Genomic DNA, 24,943 nt, shown 5'->3' on the forward strand with positions numbered 1-24,943 from the left:
AGTTTAACTTAGTTGATAAGAAAAAAATTTGGCTACTAAATCACTTAAAAATGGCGGTTACGTAGTGTTAACTTATTAATAAAATAAAATAGCTATATTGTCATATCATTTAAATATTTTTTAATTTATTTTTTTAACTCATTAGATTTTATATCATAATGTCTATAAGACCTAACTCAAGTGATAATATCGATATTATTAAATTGAAAGTCTAAGTTGGAACCTAAAATCTCACATTTGTATGTATGAATTTCAAGTATAGTTAGAGATAAAAAGCATATCCTAATATCAGTTTATTAGTGAGAGAAAAAACGCGGTTTTGTATTTTAGTGAAAAAGATAATATTCCCATAGATTTCATTTGGATCTATTCACAAAAGAAAATAGGAAAAACGTTTGAAATAAGGTTCCATCTTTTCAAAGGTTTGTAAGAAAAGTGAAAAATGGTGAGCATATATATATCTTCAAGCCCAACTTAACCGAATAAGATTCCCTGTTGTTACGGTAAAGTGTTGTAATCAGTGATAGCCATCAATCATAATTGAATAGTAGAGATTGTTTTAACTAAAAATACACATTTTTTTACTCTCAACCGTTTGATCTGAGATGAATGATTGAGATCAAAAATTACGTGAAACTGTGTTGTTTTTACAACAGCAAAACCTAGTCCCAACTTATCAAGCGCATCAACACAAATATCACTTTGGTCATCATGCAAAAGTAGAAGCACAACCCTTCACATATCTATTCAAATTATCCTAATGAAGAATTCGCCTATATTTTTCATGTTGATGGACACTTTCTCTAGGATGTAGCTCCATAAATATGTTCCGTGAATTGTTTATCATTGAATCAATAAATCTGACTATTCTATCATAAAAAAATATATATATATATATGAGATGATTTATTGATTCAATATAAAAATCAAGTTATTAATAGTGCAACATTATTCTACTTGTGTAGCATCTAAGAAAAATATGCATGTTTAAGTAAGTCTATAACACTTTTTTTTTATAAAAAAAAAAAAGTAAGTCTATAACACTTTTTTAAAGTAAAGTTCTTTTATTTTTCAAATAATTCAAAATTGTCTTAAATATCTATTCTAACACAAGACATGCACATAATGACATAATATTAGACTCAAAAACAAATGTTACATCACAACCAAAGTGAATATACCACACAAAGAAATACCTCTAAACCCACAATCAAAACAAATTTAATCCAAATTATAAACTCAATTTCTTGCAAGGTTGCTTAAGGATACATCATCATTCATCAAGAATTAAAGCAACCAATGTAACCAAGAATTGCAAGTAAAGTTCTTGTTTTCAAATTTCAATAAATTGTCTTTTGATATTGAGAAAATAAATCCTTGAGAAATATAAGTTTGTTAAGGAGAAAATAAACTTTGCATCATCATATGATAAAGGAGACTTAATGATTTAAAGCATCTTAAGTCAGTCCTAGAGATAAGGATCACTTGAACTTTTTCAAGTTTTGTAAAGAAATGAAAGAAGAAAAATTAGCTAGAAATAGCCCTCATGTTTTAAACTGTTTTTGTCCTCAATGGAAGGAAAAAGAAAGAAAGATCACACTTAATCATTTTCCCTTTAATTGGAAGGAAGTAAAAAAGAATAATATGTCGGAACCAAGAAAATTGATAAGTTAGATCAATAGGTGACAAATATAGAAGAAAGATTAACATATTCTAAAGGACTAGCACTTTAAATTTCTCTCTTTATTTATTTCATTTGTTCTATGTGCATTAAGAGTTTTAATTTCTTTGTTTTTTTAATGGTACTAATTTTTTTGTTGTATAGCCTTTATGTGTCAACCATGAGTTTTAAAAAGCTCAAACAGCTGTGCTTGAGTTTTTCATTACAATTTTTTTATTAGACAAAACAATTTTGGATGAAAAGTACGTACATTATTGATATCTTAGAGTTAAATACATTTAAATCTTTATGATATACCATTTTTTCGTAAAAAAGTATTTAATTAATCCCTTTAAAAAAAAATCTTAAATGTTTAGGCCTCTAATTTGGAGGTTATAGCTAGAGGCTAAATATAGACAAAAAAAGAAGTAAAAATCATCAAACAAAAGACTAAATATCAATATGAAAATATTTGTAGGAACTTTATAAGATGGCATTTTATAATGACTTAGCCTGAGTTTGCTTTGGTGGTGGGAATTTCATGTTAGGCAAAAATCACGGCAACAATTTGCGTTTGCAGTGAAGTTAGGAACTCCAGCTTCTTAGAATCACGTTGAATTTGCATAGAGACGCGAGAATATATCCCCTAACCCTAATCTAAACAAGTCATAAAACATAATGTACATTCTTTTTAAAATTTTAGAGTTAAATGCATCTTTAGTCTCTTTAAAACCGCAACATTTCAAGCATAACCCTTATATAAATCACGACTTAGATTGTACCCAAAAAAAACATGTATTTCACAAAATAAAGAGTTATAAAAAAATACCGTTGGCTTTATAATACGCTTTTGAAAATTGACTTAGATTTTACATTTCATATTTCAAAGTTTTTTCATCAAACAAACCCTTATTCTTATTTCAAATCCTAATACTCTTTTTCAGAATTGTCTAGTTACTTGTTACTATATTTTGGGGTTGTAATACAATTGAATGTTTCTGAATTTTAGAAACAATTGACTATTTGACAGTGCCACTTTAACTGTTACTACCTCAATAAGGAATCTAATAGTATAGCGTCAAAAACATGTCACAAGCATTGAGATGTATATTGCAGATACAAACACTGAATTGAACACTGTTTTGTTTCTTCTTGTTATTTAAAGCTAGACCGAGTTTGATGAACATACCCAAAATGGGACCATATTCTTCATATTTTACTGTTTACGTTACTACAATTAATTCCAAATGACCCAACAATTTTTGTACCAAGAAAAGTGACCCAACACCAACATTTTTCAATCAAGTATTCCCTTTTAGGTTAAAATTCTTCACGGTAAAAAAAAGTGTGATATCAAAATATTCTTCTCAAAATATAAAATATGCTCCAAAGCAAGCAAAATAAAAATTTGAAGTTATTATTAAGCAAGCAATATATAAATACATACATACATATATGGAAGAAGAAAAAAAATGATTCATTCAAAAAAAAATGAAGATTTGATATATGGAACTTTCATCCTATGAAGCACAGACTCTCTTTGGATTAGCGTGTCTCGGTTTCGGACACGTGTCATGTCTGACACCGACACATATAATTACACTGAATTATGTGATTTTCTCAAATCATTAGCGGTGTCTGCTTGTCAGTGTCCGTATTGGTGTCTGTATCCGTGCTACATAGCTTTCATCTCATGCTAGTTCAATAGACTGCGACTTTTTTTAAGCTAGAGAATAGGTTGTGACTTTTTTCTTGTACAAAAAACAAAAGATTGTGGCTTTTGTTTAAGGGTTTTTTTAATATAAAGAAACAAATGGATAGAAAGCAATTTGTGTTTGTGACAATTTTATTTGTTGATAATTCGTTGTGGGCTACATATAACTTGATTTTGTTTTTGCTTTTGTTTTTTGAAAGGGTTTTTAATTTTGTTTTTGTATCTTTTTGGTTTTCGGCTGATTCTATTATCAGTAGCTTAGGTTATTGTTTTTTCTAGTCAAAGGGAAGATTTAGCTTTTCTAACCAAAGCTTCTTTTGATGCACTTTGTTAGTAATCAAAGAAGCATCATTCTCAAAATTTTAGATTGTAATCTCCATGATTGTTCATGATTGGGATTTGGTTTTGCGTGACAAAAGGAAATCCAATAAGATAAAATATGAAGGAAAAAAAAAAACCTTTTCTAAAGTTGAATTAACCCCCAAAAATGCAATAGATTGTTTAACATAACGCATTTTGCTTTAACAAATATGGATCCGGCTATCAATTCACTTTAAAGTGGAAAATGGATATTATCAATTAACAAATTTAAATTAACATGATGATTATGTATGAAATTTATTTTCACTTAAAAATGTATAAACACTTAATTATACAGTCATTATAAAATAAACTACTATAATATGATTTCTAATTCTTATTATGTATCCAAATGCATCAACGACTTAAAAAGGTGATAATATAAATGGACTTCAATCATCTTCGAATGTAGTATGATGTTGCAGTTGTATGTAGAGACCGATAGATTTATAGCGTGATTTGTTTAATTTTTATTTGTAACCATCGTATGTTTGGAAATATCCTACCGCGAAAAAAAGAAGTCACTAATTGTTACTTCAACATACATCTAACCATTCGTCTTAAATGGTTTTTTTTTTTCAAACATATGCTTAGAGAGGGAAACAACTCTAAAAATTTCTCTCTTTAAATCTAATGATCCTTACAACTACAACACCATATCGCAACTATAGAAAATCGAAACAAATCAACTTGATCAACTTGACACATCTAAATCCACTTCTAGGTGAATGATTTACAAAATCTCCTTCGATATTTGAATTTGACTTAGAGCATTAAATATCATTTGAGTGTGATTTATTACTATAATAAGCAAGTGAAATCATACATAGTGGATAGTACAACTGAAAGGAAAGGAGGCGTGGTAGTATATGTTATTCTCTCTTCCCCACATTTTTGACTATATGCATGCTTAAGGTAATAATAGCCTTTCAACAAAGGTGATCATAGTGCAACGGAATAGAGATAAATATAATCGTCCTATATCTATGATAATATTTCTTCTAAGTGTGCTACATATTTGATTAGTTTTCTTGATTATGGTCAAAAAGCAATTCACTTCTTTCATTACCCATTGTCCCCACTATGTCCAATCTTTAATTAGTAAATTTCGTTGAAAGGTATCCAACACCATATGGATCTCATGATTATTATGGGATTTCAGCACTCTTAATAATTGGTTCATAGCTCATGTTCCATAATAATTAAGCATTACAGCTCCCGTTCATATATATATATATATATATATATATATATATATATATATATATATATATATATATATATATATATATATATATATAGGAGGGATATTTTGACTCCAAGTAAGTGTAATAACTTAATCCAAATCTTAACCTTTAATTCTAATATTGATTAATAGCTTAGATTAATTGACATGGTAGACTTTAATTTCATTTTCTATCACCACAAAATAATAAAACAATAAATATCTTTTAATTGATTGATTTTTTTCTTCTTCTCCCATTGCTTTTTTTTTTTCACGTTAAAATAAATTTTAAAATCTTGAATTACTGAGTGATTCTTTTTTTTTTTTTTGAAGGAATAGAAATATCCTTTCCTTGGGATAAAAATTGCATATATTTTTTAAGGACTTTTTTTAGCGTGAAAACAAAAAAAAAAGCAATGGGAGAAGAACAAAAAAAAAATCAATCAATTAAAAGACATTTATTGTTTTGTTATTTTGTGGTGATAAATGTTGACTACAATATTCCTTCACAAAAAAAAAAGTGTTGACTACTATAGAATGAAATTAAAGCCTACCATATCAATTAATCTAAACCATTAATCAATATTGGAATTAAAGGTCAAAAATATAGGTAAGTTGTAAACATACTCTTGCTTGTTTTTGACATGCCTTCAAAAAGATAGTAAAATTTAAATATTATTCGGTTCATCATTTAAAAGTATGCATTGGCAATTTTTATGAAAATTAAGAAAACAGTTATGATTTGCCCCCCAAAAAAAAGACAGTTATGTGTGCCTATAAACAAATTTACAAAATTAACATTTGGTTAATATTAGTTCAAAATAGTTAAATATAGTTTATTAGTCAAAAGCAAGTGAGAGTATGCTTATTAGCTCACTCATTTATATTTTTATATTTTTATATGAGAGTAAGTTAACAGCTTATATATATATATATATATATATATATATATATATATATATATATATATATATATATATATATATATATATATATATGATGGTCACTCCTCACAATATTAGATAGTTGGTTAAGGGGAGTTTTATAATAACATTAAATGTTCATTTGATATTTACTTGTATATAAGGACAACAAATTTAGACATTTTTGTCTGCAAAGTTTAAGCTTAACTTAACTGACAATCACAAAAAATTTAGGTTGATATCTTCTCCCATGTTTTATATTAAAACTTCACATTTACACATTTACGTTTCACTAGTGTTTACAACTTCATATACCAATCCAAAATAAAATATTTAGACATTTTCTAGTACTTATCATTGAACAGTGGAGAGTAAAAAAAATAACAATGGCTTTTCTCACATACCCAATTGCGGTCCCACACTAGGAAAAGACCATTATACACCAACTGCAATTAACTGTCACCGACTTCCCAACGTAAGAGCCAGCGACAACTAACTGTCGTTGGGAGTACAATAGTCTTTTCTTAGTGTGGAAGAGCAATTAGGTATGGAGAAAAACAATTTTTTAGAAAAATAGCAGTAGAAAAGTTCGTCCATAAGAAGACTGTGGGCCCAATACATCAAAATAAATAAAAAGATTGCTCTTTAGACTTCAAAGACTGACTATTACACATTGGAAATAACCTTCAATACCTCCAACTACGATTCCCTGCTTAATTTTCTCCTTTAAAACGAATGGTAGTAAAACGAATGGTAGTTAATTACGGTTGAGAGTATTTTGGTCATTTCCCGATGTACGATAACAAATCTTTTAGTGTAAACGACAATCTTCAATGAATAAAACTGGATAAGAAACATTGGGCCTGACCGAATTTAAGGTACACTGGCCCACGTATGGTCAAGGGTCTCATCACAGCAAGCATGCCTTACAGTTAATGTATATATATCATACTTTTTCTTATCATAAGTTGGTGCATTAATAGGATTTGACTATTTTAATAGAGGTGAAGAATCACTTCTATCCAAAAAAAAAAAAAAATAGAGGTGAAGAATCATCATATGCTATATTTCTAATTTAATAAAAAAAATTGAAATATTTAAATGCACCCTTTGTGAAATATAATTGCATTCTTATTTTTTCTCTTATTTTTTTATTTTTTTTAACAAATTCAGGTCATTTCATTCATCAAAATATGAGTAATTCAAGATTGAATCAACTCTCTTTTAAAAAAACAGAGATTGGATCAACTCAAACATAAATGATTTGCATACAACTTTGTAACCCTTGCTAAACAAAAAATAGTAAAATTTGTTTGTCTCCTCCATGATAAAACTTAAAGTACTCTACAAATGCTCAAAATATTGCCAGATTGAGATTGATCAACAAATTTTTTTGAATAAATTATCAGCAATGTTGTCAACCATTAATTTGCAATCTTGCTCAATTGACCCTCTTGATAGTCCCAACACACCAAGCCAAATGATAGTGCTTCCTTTGAACGAATTGCTTCTGCTTTCATGGAGGAGGAGGAGTTTCCACCTTCCATTTTGTCAAAAGCTTTAATAAAATATCCTTAAAAATCTCTAATGCACATACTAATACCAAAGCTCTTTTGATCATCGAATATATTTGTTGCGTAAACATTGCAATTCACATAATCTTCAACCAGTGGCATTAATCACATGTTGATGTTCGTCGTCTGAGCGTCCAACGTCTATGTGTTGTCTATCACTGACTGCAAACCACTGTCTCAAAGAATCACACACCAAGTATATGGACAGGCGCGAGTCTAGGTCAAAAACATATTTTAACCATTTTTATTTCTTATAAAAATGATAGTAAAAAAAAATACATAGTTGAATTATGTTTTTCTCATTCAAATAGTGTTTCTTCTTTTAGAAGACAACTTCATATATTATCCATCATCCTAATTATCAATCTGTAACCATGGCTTGTCCGGTCAAAAAAGTATTATAATTAAGCTTGTTGATTATAATGATGGTGAGATTATGCAATACAATTTTTTTTCATTGATAATCTTTAGGTTATACCGTTATTTATAATGTTTGTTGTTAGATTTCTAGTTTTTTTAACATGACATTTTGTTGTTGTTGTTTATATTCGAGATTAAAGAGAGTATTTCTCTATTCTGCCACTTTCTTGTTTGTCTTTCTTATGTACCAAACACATAAAAAAAAGTTCGACATCATATCATATGGTATACATTTTGTGTCAACCTATTGCGATAACATTTTTGTTTTTTAAATAGGTTTGTGTTAGGTTAATAACTTATTTTTGTGTTAGTTTAGTATAATAAAATTTGAGATTAATGAATAGCAAAAATGAAGATTGGTGTGGGTTTTGAGTCACAATACATTGAAAATTGCTTTTCTAACATGTATTTTTTCCTAAAAACACATGGAAAATATATTTTTCCCCTCCAACGATAGTTAACTATCCAGCGGTAGTTAACTATCGTTGGCTCCAGTTGCAGTTAACTGCAGCTGGCTTTGCTGCACTTAAGTGCAATTCTTGGCAGAGAATCAATTGTGATTTTATGCGTTTCGGTCGAAATATCAAAATAAATCGAGGCTTATTCGGAATACTACGAAACTTTACAGATCCTCTGTATGTATTTTTTATAGAGGTGTCTGCACACACACAAAAAAACAGCTCAAAATTCGATTTCTAAGTCGATATTTTGATGTTTTGGTTTCTTGAGTTTTTGGCGCATTAAAAATTCATATTTAATCCGTCCGTTGTTGGAAAATTCTAATTTTTTGTGGAATTTTTTGTATATCCTTAACATGTGTGAAAAAAATAATGAAAAAATTCAACCTTTATGTAACTTTTCCAGACGCGCAGTTGGGAAAATAATTGTGATTTTACGTGTTTCGGTGAAAAAACCAAAATAAACTGAGGCTTAGTCAAAATACTACGTAAATTTGCATATCCTATATTTGTATTTTTATAGAGGTGTCTGCATTCGATTTATAGGTTTTATGTTTTGATGTTTTGGTGTCTTGAGTTTTAGGTGCGTTAAAAATTCATATTTAATCCGTCCCTTGTCGAAAAATTCAAATTTTGTATGGGAGATGTTTTTTTGTCCTACACATGCGTGCAAAAAATCGTGAAAAAAATCAACCTCTAGGTAACTTTTCCGGACTCGCACTTGGAAAAAAAATTGCAATTTTGCATGGTTTGGTCGAAAAATCAAAATAAATCGAGACTTAGTCGGAATGTTACGAAACTTTACAGACACCTCAATAAAAATACATATAGAGGATTTACAAAGTTCCGTAGCATTCCAAATAAGTCTCGATTTTTTTATTTTTTCGACCGAAACACGCAAAATCACAATTGATGCTCTTCCAGGAACCGAACTTAAGTGCAGCTGAGTCAGTGGTAGTTAACTGCAGTTGGGTGCCAGTGGTAGTTAACTACAGCTGGAAAGACTAAACTGTAGTTAACTACCACCGGAGGCAAAAATGTATTTTCCATGTGTTTTTAGGCAAAAACACATGTTAGAAAAGCAATTCTCCAATACATTTACCACTTTGGGCCCGTATATCTTTGTTGGGCCTTTCCTCTTTTGTTTTTTGACGGGCTTTAATGTGTGTAAAGTTAAAAGAGATTTTCTTATTGCACCTTCTATGATTCTCCTGTGCCATCTGTTTTCCATATTCCATTCATGTCCAAATTATATGAAGTTTATCAATGAAATTTGGTTTATATAATTCGAAACCTATCAAAACTCAGAAGACCAAGAATTTTGCCACCTTGTGGTTAATGGGTTGATATATTTTGTATGATATAAACTGCACATTCGGTCTATATAATTTGAATTGTGTCTAACCTCCATGACATCAGTTTTCAGCAATAGTGAGAATCTTTATACTGACATATTCAAATTATATGAATTGAATGTGTAAAATATGTGTTTGGTTTATATATAATCCGAATTGTATCAACACAAATAAAACACAATCTAAACAAAGCATAATGATTATTGTTAAACTCTATGCCTATTCGCAACAAACATATTCACTTTCCTTGCACACTTCTGATTAGACAATGCAATCATGCTAATCATATTGCCTCTAACACGATTGAGGTGTGTCTCCAAATGTCAAATGTTGAACAATGCATGAACAAATCAATATGATGAAGAAAATTCTAAGAAAAATCAAAATTGAGCATCCATATTCTATGATGAAAATTCTAAGAAAAATCAAAATCGTGCTTTCACACATGCAGAGACTGAAGTTTCACACATGAGATCATAATTCCCATTTTTTTTAAAACATGGAAGATGTGTGTGCGTGAAATGTGGCAACGTGCAAGCGAAAGAAACGAGAAATTGAAAATAAAAACACGGGAATCATTCGTATTTGATGCGTGGTGCCTCATGCCCGAGAACATACATAATCAATATTTAAAGGGAAGACTTCCCCGTAATCAAATATTTTTCCTCCCTCCCTCCCTCCCTCTCTATCTCTTGGTGGTTACAAATTTGATGAGGAAATTAGGGTTCTTGTGAGATTAAACACCATATCAATTGATTCATTGCTTTGTATCTTCATCTTGAGTGTTTGATTCCTTGTCAACATCATTAGATTTAGGTTGAATCTCTCATTCCTCAAGTAATAAGCAGTTATTGTACCTTGTACCCTTGTCAATTGATTTAGGGCTTTTATGAGTTGTGATTTTAATACGTTTTCTTTGATTATTATTAGTAGTAGTAGCTTCTAGTTGTCACTAAGTTTTTGGTCTCTAAAATCCACTTTCAGGGGTAAAGCTTTAGTAAAGGTAAGGGTGTGAAGAAGTGATTATAAAAAGGGCCATGCTAACGAGTGTCCTAGGGTACTTGTTAAGGATTCAAAATTAAAAATGATTGATAAATTATGTAGAATCACTTTTTGTTGTTTAAATGTATTGAATTCACAATTTCTAAGATAAAATTTACACTTTAAACTTCTTAACAAATGCCTTTAAGGTACTTATTAGCATTTAACTTGCTAGCAATTCGAGTTCAAACAATCCACATTACAAATCGATTTTACGTAGTTAAACGATCTCATATGCCAATTTAAATTAAACGGTGGAGAACCATGTCATAGGAGAATCCATTTCCACTAATTGGATTTCGAGCAGTTACAACAAAGATATTGTAACAAGTTTGAACCGTTTGATTTCAAATCGACGATAAAAAAACAAATTTCCTTCATAAAACTGAGTTAAAAAATATGAATCGTAGGATCTCAAATCAAAAGTTTAGATGAGCTACACCCCCACAAAATGGAACCCTCAACTTTGGAGCGTATAGAACACGTGTGGACACTGCGCGTGGAGCACTTACCCCCTTTGGATTCTTCTATTCTTAACGCTAATGTTCCATTTCTGAGAAACAGGTTCACCAGACGCATATGGCCACTCTTGTTCTCCAAAATACCTCGTTGTCTTTCAACCCGTTTACCCGTTTAACCCGATTTGTTTCAGAAGCTTCTTCACCTTTCAGCTGAGACAAAAAACAAGGTTCATCACTTTCACCATCGTTGACTCTTTTTCTTCTTATTAAGCACTGTTTAAACCCTTTATTTTATTGTTTTAGATTTTGATTTTCTTTGACCCTTTTGCAAGAATAACTGATTTACGATGTAATTGTTTGAAAAATTTAATCTTTTTAAGTTTATGAATGTTGGGTCTTGTGTTTGTAACACTGGGGAAGTGAAAGTTGCATGCTTTTTGGTTGAGGGTGTAATGGGTTTACTGATTTTGATTTTGTGTTGTGGTGGGTTTGGTGATTAACTGTGATACATGAGTCTGAATTGTGGGGTCTATGCTATAATTTTGATAAATCATAAATGTACTTATTTGTAGTTAGTGTCTGGGTTTTAAATAGTGATCATGATAATTGATGGTTGTAGTCGTGTTGTGATTCTTTATATTGCGGAGAATTGTGATCAAATGTGGTCCGTTTGACCTCAAAAGCCGTTGCGTCGTGGTTTCCGCGACATATAAAACCTTTTGTCGTGAACTCGTGGCTCAAATTTTGTCACGGACTTTACTTAAAACCTTCTCAGTGCCATGTTTAGGATGTTGTAATTAGTGTTGATTGTAATTTCTATGCGATGTTTTGGTTCTCTTGGACAAGGCTTGTGTCAACCCGATCCATTTTTATGTTTTTATCTTCTTCGCATGCATTGCTTAAAGGAAAAATCTTTTGAGTTTTGATATAATGTAACCGTAGTTGTTAAGCTCTCAAGTTAACTCATAGAATTGCTTGCACTGAATTTATGAATCTTAGTATCAAAATCGAATCAACTTGCTTACAAGTGTTTTTGAGTAAAATTGGGTAGACTCGCGTAGAATTGCAAGTTTGAAGATGATTGAATGAGTCTACAACATAATGGTTATTTTCTCCTGAACATATCTAAAATGACAGTGGTTTAGTGTCTATTTAAAAACCCGAAATGCAATGGTTGACTGATAAGGCTCTCTAGTGCACAAAACACTAACCTCGCCGATGTAGCACATGATATCCATGACGCATCTAACATCTCAATGTGAGCTCATATTGAGTTATAACGTCATTGCTCCCTGTGAAAGCATGAACAAACCCCCCATTGCAAGTTTGCAATACGCCAGCGAGGTGAGTGAACCCAGCTCTGATGTTCTGAACCCTAGTTCTACCTAGCTGAATCTAGCTTCATTGAGGGGAATCCAGCCCTACCATCCATTTTTCCATCTTTAGTAATTTTGAACATTTTGATTTGTCAATTTTTTATTTTTTTTTAACTTGTTATTCTCTTTTTGGGTGTTGATGATTTGTGAATTTGGTCATTGATTTTGAGTTGTTATGCTGTATTCTAGTTTGGTTTGGGCAGATCATCGTACTTTAATTTATTGATTGCTTATGAAGCTTCACCGTGGTCTGCTTTGTTACTGAGAATGTTGCATATTTACTATGCACATAGTATTAAAATATGTTTGGATTCTACTCTGGATGTTTTAACCATAATTCCTGCATCAAGTAAACTCTTGTTTATGAGTCAATGTCGACGGAGATTTCATGAGCTTACACTCTTCATAGACTCGAGTTTTAAAACCTTGAATGCAACGTTGGTGACGGAGAAAGAAGTCATGCTTTATCTTTGTTATTGTAACGTGTTTTGTTTTACAGTGTGTAAACCATGGGAGATTCAGTTGATTTGTCTGGGGATGGTGGAGTCATCAAGACCATTGTGAGGAAGAGCAAGTCAGATGCTGTGGCTCCAACAGAAGACTTCCCTGTTGTTGATGGTATGCTTTCCCGTAATGCGAATACGAGTTCAGAATTAGTATAGTAACGAACTATATTATCCGGTCACTATTATAATCTAAAGTCCACTTTTTAGATCCGTTGAATAAATGACATATCTAGTCTATAATATTGACCAGATGCATCAATTATTTATGAACCTAAAAAGTGGTTTTTTGTTGATAAGAGTGATCGGAGGGTGTATTTTGTAATCTCTATTAAAAATTCCATAGGCGATAGGACTTGCATGGTTTTATTCTTTCTTACTGTATTATTGCTTTTCCAATCAGTACACTATGAAGGCACACTCGCTGATACCGGTGAAGTCTTTGACACTACGCATGAAGACAACACTATATTCTCCTTTGAAGTTGGAAAAGGCAGTGTTATCAAGGCTTGGGACATTGCAGTCAAAACCATGAAGGTCAAACAAATTATGCTTTTGATGAACTTGAATCATTTAAATAATGGTTTTCATCTCATTTTTTTCCTCTGGTTTCAACAGGTTGGAGAAGTTGCAAAAATAACATGCAAGCCAGAATATGCATATGGTAGCGCAGGATCTCCGCCAGATATCCCCCCAGAGTACTTATCTCATTTCATGCACTAATTATTTTGATTAAAAAAAAAAAATGAAAGAATGCCAAAAAGGCAATTAATTATCAAAATCTTTAGTCTAAGTACTTCATTAGTATAATGAACAGAATATGCTAATATAAGTTCAGGGGAAGCTATGCCGTAAATTCTTGGTGCTTGGTTTGTTTCCTAATATAAGGTTTTCTTAGTAATACTCGCAAGAAATTGCATTGCATTTACTTGTGAATGCAATCTCTAATTGTTACTTGTTTGGCTCCCTTGCAGCGCAACACTTGTTTTTGAAGTTGAGCTAGTTGCGTGTAGGCCACGTAAGGGCTCCACTACTGGAAGTGTTTCTGAGGAGAGGGCTAGGCTCGAGTAAGTGGCAGCACATTATATGGCAATCACGTTTTTTTTTTTTTTATTAAGGTTGAGTTGTTATTGTTTTTAGTCAATGAAGGTTGCTATAGTTGGTGAGGATTCAGCTCATATCCTACAAGGACGTGAGTTCGAATCCTGCTACCGCCTACCGGAGTGAGAACCTCATTGGTAGGTAATATTCAAGTATCTCTGAGTATTAATCTTCACGGTTCAGTTCAGGAAGAAAAAAATTGAACTGAACTGTTAATGGTTCTTCCTAAACCAAACCAAACTGGCACAAAGGTTCAGTGCACCGTGGTGCTTTTCCAAATCAAACTACCTTTAGAGAAAACTGAATATACCTTTTGCATGAAACTGATTCTTTGTGAACTAAACTTTATTAACTAATATTAAGATTGTTAAAGAAAACCAAAAATTCAACCGAACTGATTAGAACTGTTCAAAAAATCCTAAAACCGAACCGAAAAGAACACAAATTAAACATTCTTGCCCGTCACAATTCAGTTCTTTTCGGTACGGTTTGTCTCGATTTTTAGTTTTTTTAATAATCTTATATGTAAGTTCTGTTTGAGCCATGGTGCTTTGCCTAGCCCTCGTGAGCTCCCGCCGTTCAACTCATGCAAATTTCGTTTATATTAAAAAGTTTTTCTGTTTGGTTGGGATATATACCAATGTGTTGTTTAAATTGTGACTTGAAATAAAACATAGTGAGCTGAAGAAGCAGAGAGAGATTGCTGCTGCAGCCAAAGAGGAGGAGAAGAAGAAGAGAGAAGAACAAAAAGCGGCAGCTGCAGCTCGTGTGCAAGCGAAACTTGATGCCAAAAAAGGTCATGGAAAGGGTAAAGGGAAAGCAAAGTAGGGACTTCAAACATCTGCAAAAACTTATGTATGAAGATAATTAAATAGCTGTTTCCAAAATTATGTGTCCATCTTAAATAATTGTTGGTATGAAGTGATAAACTTCCATAAATATAAGATGTTGGGTAGCTTGCTATGGAATGAGACAATGAGTACAATAACATGTTTTTTCATTTCAGCTATATTTTAATTTTGGTTCTTTTATGTGCCCAAGTATGGCTCACCACAACTTAATTAAGTGCTTAGGGTTTGTTTGAATTTATTTATTTGTGCTTATCTACTACCATAAACATTTGTTAGACTCTTTTGGATAAGAGTTATATGAAAACTACTTATGACATGCTTATATGTTGTTTTAACCTATTTATGTAAGCTTTTCAAGATAGTTTACGAAAACAACTTATAGTTTATATGGAAAAGCATCGACTTTATTTTATCTTGTATTTTAAAAATAGCTTATTCATAAATAAGAGTTTGTGTTTATGTACGATCAAAGATGGAATTAAAAGATAAACTCTGGAAGAGCTGAAAGCATGACAAATTTGAAACAACTTTTGAAAATAGCTTATAAATATATCATAAATTATTTTTATGCTAGTGAAGTAGTTGTGTGTATTATAAAAAATCCATTACCAATTCCGAGTATCAAACAAGTTTTGTTTTGAGCGAGTTCAAATCCTTTCTATTTCTTAAAAAAATTGAATATCTCCATTAATATAATTTTGATGTATAAATGTATAATTATTGTCATCAATTTTGAGAATGTGGCTTTATATTTTGATGTGTAAATGTATAATTATTATCAAACAATTGTATAGTAATGAACAAAAAAATCGTACATGGCACACAATTTATTTCTCATGATAAATTTCTCCAAGTCCAGCTTCAATGTAGCTGAGATTTAATAGACATTGAATCTCACTTATAATCCTATGCCACATAAAGGTGATCAAAACCTCAGATTTAAATTAACAAGCCTACACTTCCATACTACAGGCCAAAATGACTTAATTATATATTAAATATATGGAGCCCAGAAATACCAAAAATCATTGTCTTAACATGAGAAATAAAATAGTAGTCTGTTTAATTATTAATTATCTATTGTCGATTAGCTCTAATGTCATTAAAGAATGGTTTGAAACTTCAACTCCAAGTTGGGTGAGTGATATAGAACACGAAATTTTCAACTTGATTTAGACTTTGCTTTTGATTGACAAAGGATACAATCATACATTTTTTTTGACAGAGGATACAATCATACATGTCTATGTTGCATATAGTAGTTGGTGATGTCCAACATTTTGTGATAAGATGATAGAAAAGGAATATGGAATTTTCTTTCCTCTTTCATACAAAATTATACATACAAGATTACAAGTTGGTTCACAAAATAATGACATAAGCTAGTGACAACTTGTTATTAAACGCATGTGTAAAAGATGTTTACATTGACGGTGTATATAAATTTAACATTTAATTTTAATACTGCCCAAAAAAAAGTTGATATTTGTATTTTTGTTGTTGTTGTTTGTGTTTCCTTTCTTTATCTCTTAACGCACAAAAGTTGTGCATTATCATGAGATTTAATTTGTTTCTTTATCGAGTATCCTAGTGGAATAATTCACCTTTTGAAAATGAATATAAATAGAATGTCCGGAGTTCGAACCCCAATCTCTACCTATTACAATGCATTATCCCTATCAACTGAACTATGCTCACAGGAACGAAATTTAATTTATTTAGAAATAATTTTTCTCATGTAAAATTTATTTCATAAAGGTTAAATTCCAACAACAAAAATGGTACATAGCACACAAAATCACCTATTACAATATCCGTAATGTTTAATATGCAGGGATGTTTAATATATATATATATATATATATATATATATATATATATATATATATATATATATATATATATATTGTTTCAGTTCTGTATACTTCATTGTATTATCTTTTTGTTGCATTTTGGTACTATAAGTTGAACATGTGCTCAAGTGTTGACTATAAGCTTGTAAATTGAAAAATACTTAATTGGATTTTTAAGGGGACTTTGGCACTAAATTAGTGTCCAAAAAAAGTCCTTTTGAAAAACGTAAGATCAGAAAAAAGTTTTTCTTTCATTTTCTTAAGTTTTAATTTATTTGACATGTGATATCTAATTAAAGTGGTCCTATTTTTTCGAATTAAAAAATCATGTATTTTTGCATTCTTTATTTGTTCATGAGTCAAAAAGATGATTCTTCTTCATTTATTATTTTCTTCAATATTTCATTACGATACTAATTTAAATTTCACCTTTCATTTTTTCCTATTTGTTTTTTTATACATATATATTTTCTATCTGAGAAAATTTCTGTTTGAAGCTCGCAAGTCATAAAAGAAAGGGGGTAGGATAAATCAAGGACCCTCCATATAAGGTGTTTATATCCATGAAGAGTATCCATTCATATATGGATTGTATATTAATTTTTTATTTATTTATATAGATACTCTTTTTGAAGGAATTTATATAAATACTAAAAAATAGACTAAAGTCGATCTTTCAATTATGATGAGTCAAATATATTTTTTTGTTAAGTAATTTAATGACTAGAATTACTTAACAAAAAAATATATAAGTGGAGTGTATAGAATTTGAATTTCGACTCCTGTATATATTATGCAATGTCTCTAAGTTAAACTCACGTGGAAATGATAAGTTTAGTTTAATAGAGAGATTTGAGAGAACAATTAATTTTCAAGCAAATAGTTGCAAAAAGGAAGAAGCAGGTTTAGAGTATAGTCCATAGTCAAAAGTGAAACATATAAGAGCTCATGTGTTCCATTCTACATTGTGACTTCCACAAAGACAAAAACACTGACACACACATATATAAATGACAATTGAACTCGGATTCGTTGGATTTTCACAAAAAGTAATCATAACGAGTTTAGGTAAAAAAATCCGCAGTAAGAATGAGTCCTCGTACGGTAGATTGGCCAAATAAACTAAGGGAAATGTTAACCAGTGTCCCAAGGGCACTGGTTAACATTTCCCTACTTTTATTCATTCATTTTTTTGGATAAATTGTTATGTGTTCTAAAAAAATTGTAGCCACTCTTTAAGGATGGATATTATAATACAATACTCAAACTCTACTCATTTTTATCCCTACTAAAAACTAAAAAACCAAACCTAGTTGTTGACGAGCAACGTCACAGTTTGTGTCCGTGAATCCAATTCTAGAATTAGCCAAATCATACTCCATCCAAACATTCTGTTGATGATGATGTCCAATAATAAAAGCCTCAACCCCCAACAAATCAGAGTTCCCAAAAGTGAAACAATAAATCCAATCATTACCCTTTGCCACCTTACTCACCTTATATAACAATCTCTCTCCGGTTACCCTCAACTCAACCCCATCAAACATCAATGTCACAACCGGTAAAACAGGAAGAGCCGACCCGACTGGAACCCTAAAACACAAATCCATAACACCTTGGAACACAAACTTCGGGTCACCTAGAGGTGTTAGTATATTTTTGGTTTGGATTGCGAATTCATTCTTTAAAGCAGTGTAAATCGGTTGGCGTAGAAAAGTGAATTGGGTAGCCGAATCCACCATGGTTTGACCCGCTCCAGTGTGATCGGGTAAAAAGGCGGATTTTGGAAGAGGCAACAATTTCTCAGAAACCTTAATCCCCTCGAGTTGAACCGTGTAAGCAAACCGGTTGAAATAAGGTAATGGCGTTGTCATTTTAATAAGAGAGGTGTAATGAAGAGGACCTAATCGTGGGGGAGTGGCGATGTTCCCAAGGACTAACACGCCGGTGGAGTCCTTGTTGGAGATGCAATAAGAGAATTTTGGGAGCCGCATTTGGTTGGCGAATGAGAGCGATCCAAGATCCATGCCCATTAACCCGGTTGTCTTGGAGTCTTCATCACCAGAGCTAGTATCGGTGTCCATACATCCGAATACCATTCCTGGTTGAGCAGGACCTCCAACGAAGAAAGTCTCCGTGGCAAGGTTGCCCTCCATAGAGGAGGAATCAGCGTAGGAGATGATAACATGGCAAAGTTTATTTGCATCACATGAAACAGGATTGATTAGATCTCGAGTTTGAGTCTTGCAGATAGGGGATGTGCATGGAGTGGGGATGTACGAGGAAGAAGCAAGTGGATTGAAAATGAAGTTTAGGCTAGGGAGTTTTTTGCAATGAAGCCATGAGAGTTCACTCCCTGTGTCGAGGACCATGGTAACGCTCTGTGGAGGAGATCCAACAGTCAATGAAACCGTTAACGTTACATTGTGTTGGAAAGTGAGCTTACGTGGTGAAAGTGGTGTTTGTGGGAGTGTTTGTACTTTTAGAGGCAAAATGACGAAGTTTTGTGGTTTTGGTGAGGAGACATATGAAGCAGCACGTGTTTGAATTTGAAAGAAAATAAAGAAGAGAAGAAGGAGAGGAACAGTGAGACAAGAATAAGCCATATGATTGAGAAATTGAGGAAAAGTTTACTAAAAAAATCATTGAGAAATATTCCTTGAGAAACTATTCCATTTATAAGCATATGAGAGAAGAAAAATACTAATTCCATATCAAAATTATTAATTGCACATAAAGGCTAAACGATTGCAATATTAATATAATATATTACAATGTAAAATTACAATGTATCATTTTTTTCCGTGCGTACAATACCTCTAACATCATCCACAATTGAGACATATATTTCTTGGGACGTAAATAAGTCTCACATGTATATATCACTTATTAATAATTTTTTAAAAATGATATCTAATAAACACTTAATCTCTCTAACCATGCACCTCACACAAATATCTTAAACAAGATTCATTAATCATCTATGAATAACTTTATATCATTACATTTTAATATTTTAATATACAAAAGGCTTAATTACACTTTTGGCCCCCTAAGTTTCCCAAAGTTGTGATTTTAGCATCCTAAAAAAAACAATTCTTTCCAGGCCCCCTAAGTTTACTTTCTGTTGTAATTTTGGCTCCCTAGCCCAATTTTGACCCATTCAACGCTGACGTGGACGCATTTTTGTATTTTTTAATATTTTTTTATTTTTTAATTAAAAAATAAATAATAAATAAATTTTTTTAATTAATTTTTTTTTAATATTTTTATTTTGTAATAAAAAAATTAAATTTTTTTATTTTTAATAATTAAAAAAAACTTTTTATTTTTGTAATGAAAAAAATAATTTTTTTAATTACAAAAATATATTTTTTTAAATTAAAAAAACAAGAAAATTAAAAATAAAATAAATTTAAAAAATTTACACACGTGGCGCCCACGTGTCCGTTGACTGGGTCAAAATTGGCGTGGGGGGCCAAAATTGCAACAGAAAGTAAACTTAGGGGGCCTGAAAAGAGTTGTTTTTTGTAGGGGGCCAAAATCGCAACTTTGGGAAACTTAGGGGGTCAAAAGTGTAATTAAGCCTATAAAAAAATGTGAGTCTTACTTAAGATTAAAGGTCTTCGTCAAAACCTAGTGCCTCATAGATACCCAAAATCATTTCTCTCAAATGAAGGTACCTCATAGGTACCAAGTCTTAAAATTTGAGACACCCCATTAGGATGGTCTTAGAGCATCCACAATAGAGAAATTCATTTTTGAGTATTTAAATGGGTCACATGTGTACCCATCAGTCATTTATAATGGGTAATACCTAATAAACATTTAATCCTTCCAACTGAACACCTCACACAAATTACTTAAACACGAGTCACTAATCATCTATCAATAAATCTCTATCATTACATTTTATTTTTTAATATTAAAAATATGTGGGACTCGCAAATAAACGAGATACTTGTTTGAGATCCCCAAGCTCATTAGATACTCAAAAAATTTTCCACTATGGTGGTACCTAATAGGTACCAAGACTATGAAGTAAGACCTTATCATTGTAGATGGTCTTGTATATTTGTCAAAAAAATTCTATTTTCTTCAAAAATTATCTCTTATGTATTTGTCAAAAAAATACCTCTTATATATTTGCTCAAAAAAACAATCCCGTAAAAAAAAAAAAGACATATAGGAACTAAATCATATCAATTAAAAAGGTTTCATTAAGACAAAAAATAAAATAAAAAAATAAACATAAATAAAGGTCTCCGGCTCATGGGTCGACCGGAAGAACACGTTGTCTTAAATATCCAAATAGTTAATAAGTGTCTAACTCTTTAAAAAAAAAAATTATTATTTTAAGGTCAAGCTTTGGAGATAAGAAATATATAAAGAAATGGGAAAATCTTTCGCATTTTTTAATAAAGCAATTTTTTAGATAATAATAACCTAATATTTATTTTTAATATATTTTTAATTTTAATAATAATATTTTTTTTGAAAGAATTTTAATAATAATATAACAACATGATACAAATGTTAATAGTCACGTACTCAACTAAATTGAGAGTCAAATCATGCTCAACGATTACACCATCACTCGTCTGATGTGATAATTTGATCCATATCATGAGACTTTTATTATTCATGCATATCTACAGTTACATGGCAAACATCTTCACAGTTAATTTTTTTTCATTTTTTTTTACGATTCAAATATATGGTCTGATATATTCTTTTTCAAAAAATATATTTGATCTAGTATATTTGATCTATTTAACTATAAAAAACCTCAAATTTTTATTATCAAAATAAGAATCAGAAATATTAAAATAAAATAGAATCTTAAAAGTTAACAAGTAAATGTTACGATAACGAATCTAAGTTGAGTTTTCTAGGAATTATATAAAAGAGAAAACTACCAAAAACTAATAGAAAACTTGAAATCTATGATTCACATATAGCAAAGAGAAACTTATATTTATCTATGATCGTAAATCAGAAACAATATTGACCTACATGTATTGTACGACTAGCAAATGCATAAACCTTGTATGATCGTAAAAGTGCTAATTTTAGGCAAGTTATCACTAGTTATGTGAACTTTTTCTAACTTCTTACATCGACTCGTTATTTTCTTTTATTAAATTAAATTATATAAAGGCTCAAAACATAACTTTGCATATGTCATGATTATGCTATCCAATTTTATATGTGTACCATTTTATTTTGAATTGATGAGATAAAAAAAAAATTGAAAGAAAAAGTGCAGTCAATAAAACTATACAATTTGGTTTTTTTTTTTTTTTAGGGAAAAACTATACAATTTGTTAGATACAAAAAGAAATAAATGTTCATTTCATTAACTATCACGAATGCATTGTTATTCTTTCTCCTAAACATACACAAATACCTCAAAGGCTTTCATGAGATAGAAAAGATTTGTTTAATTTCATATAACAACTATAATTACACCATTATTAAAGATGACGATACAAATCGTATAGTCCTTGCCGATATTTTTCATATCATATTGCATCTTCCATTCATATTATTCTCAATATCTTCCATTTTCTATCCCAAATTAAAAATCATTAAGCAATGAAGAAATTTTGTATCCTTCTTAGTTGGAATTATCTTACCATGGTCTAATTCCTCCATTTGCATCCATAGACCAAGTTCTACGTGAACGTGGAGAAGGATTCTCATTGGTATGAGATGCACTATTATTTCTCATGGTCATAGGTTGAGGAAACTCTCTAGTAGTAAAAGGAGAATGGTGATTCCTAACTCCACCTCCTCTCAAACATCCAAATAAATTGCTCAACATTCTACGAAATGCACCCCCTCTACTTCTTCCTCTCCCTCCTCTAGATGATGTTAATGACCATGAAATCCTTCTTGGTTCTCCAACATTGTTAAATGCACCATCCACTTCTGTATAAACAATAGGAAGCTCCATTCTATTCTCACCCCCACCTCCATCACCGAAAAACCTTCCCACAGCAAACCCTCCACCCGGTAACCTCCAAAGCGTCAACCCAACATTCCCGTCTTCATTTGAATTGGAAATGTCATTGTTAATTTGTGGTGGTTCACTAGGCAATTCATGTCGACAAACGGGACAAGAATTTTGAATTGCAAGCCATGGAAGTATGCATTCATTATGGTATATGTGTTTGCATGGCATTTCCCTAGCTGAAATTCCAAGTTCAAAAAGCTCTTTGCAAACGGCACAATGTGATTCTACATTCATATGACTCTCATTGATTTCAATCGTCGGTAACAATTCCACCGCGGATTTTAATGCCGGTAAATGTTGTTGATTATGTTCCTCGTTTCCACTGCGATTAGCTTCAACATGAGAAAGTTGTTCCATCACCCTTTCAAATCCAGACCCAAGAATAAACTCTGACATCCTTGGAGGTAATGGTCTAAGACCAGAGCCGGCACCATCTTCGTAGAAAAGCTCAAACCCGTGATTCTCTTCACGCTCACGGCTTGTCCCCTCAGAGGAACCACCACCACCACGAATCATGATAATCGGGTTAAACGGAGAAATGTCTCCACCGTTAACATTGTTTCTACGGTGGCGTCGAAAAGTATTTTGATTATAATTGTTATTGCGATGGCCTATCATGTACATAGCCGCCGCCATAGGGAACCTCATTCGACGGCCACCAACAGCATTGGTGGAATGTGTTGAATGTTCGACATCTTCCACAAAACCGCTGTCACAATCGGGACATATTGGCATCCCTAGCCTCCATACCCTAACAAATTTGTTGCACCTATAACACCAATGTGAAGACATCTACCTATAGAATTGAATTGATGCTTTTTTAATCCTTATAGAAATAAGAAAAATTCCATGCAACACCACAATTGAAAGTTTGATTAGAGAAATTAAAAAAAAATGGAGATTTGAAAATCTAAGGCTTCAAATTTCAATATCGATGCAATGTGAGATTGGAAAAACTATGAACTGTATAATTTCTGTGTTTGAGAGAAGAGAGAGAAGGGTTTCATAGTACATATTAGGGAAGAGAAAATGAAGACAATGGCAGGTTCATGTTCATGGTATAGCGTGGAAGATGATAACAACATAACAAATATTCTTTCCATAACATGTCAGAAAATTTGTTTTTTTACGACACATGGAAAGTTTATGTTCTAGTTAAAAAAACAACGTTAAGAACCAAACATGGAGGAACAAAATAATTTCTATTTTGAAGCCTAATTAAGGAATTGTTGTAATTGTCACAAGTGAAGTTGGCATGGAACTCTGTTCTTTCTATTTTTGGGTTTGTCTGATATTAGTATAACAACTTTTTTTTACACAAGAACTAACCTAGCCAGTTGGAAGAGAGAGAAAACAGATCAGCAAGGAAACTAATTTGGTTGATTATTTAAAAAAAATTCATATCAGTACATACAATTTTATGCAATTGAGAAAAGTTGTTATTTTATTTTAGATATACGAAATGGCAAAACTCACATACATAAAGTGAAGGTGTTAGCGTTTGAACCCCGGTCATAACATCTGTTTTAATATATTTTTTTAATATTTTTGTCAGTTGAATTAGACCATATACAATGGTGGTGTTGAAAGCCAATTTCAACACATGGTGGTGTTGCAATGGAGAGTTGAAGTTGGTTGAGAGATGATGTGGAGGAAAAAGGAGATGAAAGTATTCAACATGTTGAATGCTGAAAATCTGCCAGGGAACATTTGCCATGCGTAGCATTTTTGTTGGCCACAACAAGCGCGTGATATGCACGCGCCGACAGGTGCGAGTGGGCTCAAACAGTGACGCGGAGAGAGAAGAGGTGAGAGGATAAGAGTAACACGTGTCGCATCCTGATTGGTTGTCTGGATTTGTCTCATCTTAATAATTTGAATTCAATTATTTCATTGCAATTTAATTTTTTTAACCAAAATTCATGATTTTTTTTGTCTATAAATAGAGACTTGATTCATTTGATTTGGACACAAAAAAAACGAAGTTTTGTCTATAGAGACTTAGTTTATTGTATTACATTTTAAATAGAGACTTAGCTTATTGTATTA

At 31.5% G+C, this 24,943-nt stretch overlaps 1 protein-coding gene and 2 pseudogenes across 1 annotated transcript; 1 reads left to right on the top strand and 2 right to left on the bottom strand.

The window, feature by feature from the left end:
* Positions 1–11,292: 11,292 nt before the first annotated feature.
* LOC146923920 (FKBP-like peptidyl-prolyl cis-trans isomerase family protein) lies at positions 11,293–15,260 on the top strand. Its single transcript, XM_085709007.1, has 6 exons — positions 11,293–11,418; positions 13,067–13,185; positions 13,474–13,607; positions 13,689–13,768; positions 14,045–14,137; positions 14,849–15,260. Exons 2-6 carry the CDS (start codon positions 13,077–13,079, stop codon positions 14,997–14,999), a joined length of 567 nt encoding a protein of 188 aa, XP_085565133.1. The 5' UTR covers positions 11,293–11,418; positions 13,067–13,076; the 3' UTR covers positions 15,000–15,260.
* A 2,787-nt stretch (positions 15,261–18,047) lies between these two features.
* Positions 18,048–19,481, bottom strand: LOC146923921 (aspartic proteinase PCS1 pseudogene; annotated as a pseudogene).
* Positions 19,482–22,294: 2,813 nt separating this feature from the next.
* Positions 22,295–24,243, bottom strand: LOC146923922 (E3 ubiquitin-protein ligase RDUF2 pseudogene; annotated as a pseudogene).
* Positions 24,244–24,943: the final 700 nt, after the last annotated feature.

The sequence above is a fragment of the Medicago sativa genome, chromosome 5 (genome assembly GCF_051527215.1).
Source record: "Medicago sativa cultivar Bolivia chromosome 5, Bolivia_mono, whole genome shotgun sequence".
Lineage (NCBI taxonomy): Eukaryota > Viridiplantae > Streptophyta > Magnoliopsida > Fabales > Fabaceae > Medicago > Medicago sativa.